Here is a 3073-nt window from a genome sequence, read left to right on the forward strand (position 1 = left end):
GGCTTTTCCACCAAGTCTTGAGTTCTTGGAAAAAAAAAAAAAAGCAGATTGAACTGTTCTGGTTGTTTTAGGAAAAAGTGTTTCAGATTCAAATGTTTCATGGGTAACAATTTACAATGTTCAATGCTGTTAATGTATTAGGTATCATAAACTAACAGTGCACAACTATTTTTTTTTACAGCCTTTATTAATCAAGGTTTGTTTAAAAATATACATATACACATTACAGTATATAAATGTTTCTTTTTTGCTCAAGGTATGACATGATTGTACTTTTCAGTGTCTGGTTGCAGGGTCCAAAATGTCCTGTTAAAAGCTAATTTAATGTCTAATATTTGTTATGTATATAATTATTATTTTTTTTATATATTATATTTATGAATTTATATATTTTTTGTTTTTATATTAATTTTTTTTGTTCGTTTTATTTTATTTTGTCTGTTTGTCAATGAGATTATTCATACATTTATTTATCTTACATTTATTTATTTTTCAAATAATTTTATGTATCTTGTTTTATTTTATTTTATTTTGGGGATTATTTAATTTTGTGAAAATTAAAAACTATTTTTGTAAAATTGTAAATTATTTTTCATTTTTAATTCATAGATTCTAATATTAAATGCACAGTAGTTTTCTCATAGTGATGCTTGCCATAGTGCATGAATACAACAACCTATTACTGTCATAGTTGGTGGTAAGTGCTTTGTTTTTAGTTATTTATTTATTTGCTGAATTGGCCTGTAATAAACAGGATGTTGTATAGTCTGATGGCCATTATCCCAAAATAAGACCTGACCCTGGTCTGGGTTTATTCTGTTATGACTTGCCGACCGTATGTTGTCTCTTACTTTGTTTTTCTGCTATAGCTCAGACTTCTTTCTTTGTTCAAAAGTCAAAAAGTATTAAACAGTTTCATGTTTTCTACTGTATATTACAATGTCAGCCTTTAGGGTTTACTTTGTGACCTTTTCCCAATGCCTTTGTCTATCAGTGTATGAGTATCTGGAACAAAGTCCATCAAAAGCCCCCATCAAGCGCTCTCATCTTTCGACAAAGCACACAACGATAGTTCTCCATCACTGCCGAGGCCATGAGCTCATTACAGGTGCGGGCAGGAATTTATTACGAACGAGAGCGTTTGCGAGAGGAGTGCGTTATGCTGGTGCCTGCAGGCATTCGGAGAAAAGAAAGAAAAACAACAAATAAGCGTCATCCGTCGGCCCCCGAGTGTCAGGGGCCTGCTTAACTCAGGATGGAGTGAGGAGCAGAAGGAGAGCTGGAGCGAGTGAGAAGGTGAAAAGAAAAGAAAACAGTCACAGGTGCAGCACATGAAGCATGGCAGCGACTGATGACACAGCGCAGAGAGGGACACCGTCGCCATGGCAACAGCGGCCTCTCCTGATGAAGTCACACGGTGCGCTCGCATATGTGCGCCGGTGCTTGACTGCATCGTTATTCAACGCTAATTGCTCTCGACAAACACCCGCTAGCTCTGACATCATCGTGTGTGTTTGACTTTCTGTTTTTAAACTCCTGCAGCATTAAGAATGCTCCACTGGCTCATTTAAAGTGTGGCAACTTTTTTCCAAGCTGAGATGTGAGTTTGAGTTTGGAAATGAAATGGACCACATGATATTTCACCCCAAATAAGCTAATTTACTCCACCTCATGTCATTCCAAACCCCTATGACTTCCTTTATTCGGTGAAATACAAAAGGAGATGGTTTGAAAAATCTTCCTGTCATTTCATATACATATATCATGAAAATATACAGTGACCAGGGTCTGTCGACCTCCAAAATTGACTTAAAAGTACCATATAATAATCAGTACCGTTGAATAGTTTGGAGTTGGTAGGATTTTTTCATGTTTTTGAAAGAAGTCTCTTATGAAACACAACATTGGTCAAGAAAAAGCTAATATAATTTTAATCATTTATTTTTATATTTTCCGTTTTCATTTGAACGTTTTTGTAATTTTTATGCATTTTGTCATTTGTAATAGTCCATTTATTTTATTTAAAGTATACATTTAATTTGATTTATTTTACAACATTTTTTAATTTTTTTTATTTACTTATTTTTATTTTAGTTTTTTGTTGACTATAGTAACCCTACTGCCAACTTGCTCCAACCTGACATTTCTGGAAAAAGAAATAGCCTTTGTCCTGAGAACATAGTTGAAATTTTTGATCAGAATATACTGTGATTATTTAGCAGCCACAGATGATACAGATGTTCTTATCTCCACACAGATGCAGTTCATCGATGCTCTGGATGGGGAGGACCTGCTTTTAACAGGAGAAGTGAAATGGCGCCCCCTGGTGGAGGAAAACGCCCAGAGCATCCTGAAGGTTCCCAGCCCGACCTACAATGATGCTGGTCTCTGAGAGCCTAATATCTCACCTAGAGCTGCCAATCAGCACACGAGCAGCCAATCAGGAAGCAGCACTCACCTGATTAGTCACACCCCCTTCCTTCCTTCCGTCTGTCTTTCCTGACTCACTTTCCCTGCTGGTTTGTCAACTTCCCTCGTCAACACAGTGATGCGAATACAACAAACACACACACACGCGCACACATTTATTCTCACATGTATTGAGAGTATTAAGGACTCATCAGAATGGTTTTGCACTCTCCTTTTCTAAACCTATAGAGTATTCTTGTATTTATGTCTTTCCATATGTTGCAATATTTATAGGAATATTTCCTGGCTATTTCACAGTTGTTTTTATTTCACTCTCAATGTGTTGGAGGAAAATGTTTCGAGTGTGTGTGAATGTGAGTGTATTTTTTATTTGTCAGGGTCGTCCACCAATAAAAGCGCTTCTCCAGTAATGACCTCTTCTGACTTCACAGTAATCTCACTTTGTGTCTATATCGGTTTCATTTCAACCATTTCTTGCTGTGATTAAACCTCAGACATTTCTTTGTATATCTATAAAGTGTATTGCTTACTGACTCCGTAGTTTTCTCGAATTTTAACGACTTTTTTTCTCGCAATTTAATTATTTTATTCTCAACATTTTATTTAGACTTTTTTCTCGAATTTTAACGAGTTCTTTTCTCGA

At 35.8% G+C, this 3073-nt stretch overlaps 1 protein-coding gene across 2 annotated transcripts in view; it reads left to right on the forward strand.

The window, feature by feature from the left end:
• LOC107595422 (ubiquinol-cytochrome-c reductase complex assembly factor 1) overlaps nt 1-2790 on the forward strand; it is a 25332-nt gene extending 22542 nt beyond the window's left edge. For both annotated transcript variants that reach the window (XM_016285825.1, XM_016285826.1), the window contains one exon: nt 2258-2790. In XM_016285825.1, the coding sequence (XP_016141311.1) occupies nt 2258-2392 (135 nt within the window). In that variant the 3' untranslated portion in view covers nt 2393-2790. The remainder of the gene's footprint in view (nt 1-2257) is intronic.
• Nucleotides 2791-3073: the final 283 nt, after the last annotated feature.

The sequence above is a fragment of the Sinocyclocheilus grahami genome, unplaced genomic scaffold, assembly GCF_001515645.1.
Source record: "Sinocyclocheilus grahami isolate Dianchi unplaced genomic scaffold, SAMN03320097.WGS_v1.1 scaffold202.1, whole genome shotgun sequence".
Taxonomy (NCBI): domain Eukaryota; kingdom Metazoa; phylum Chordata; class Actinopteri; order Cypriniformes; family Cyprinidae; genus Sinocyclocheilus; species Sinocyclocheilus grahami.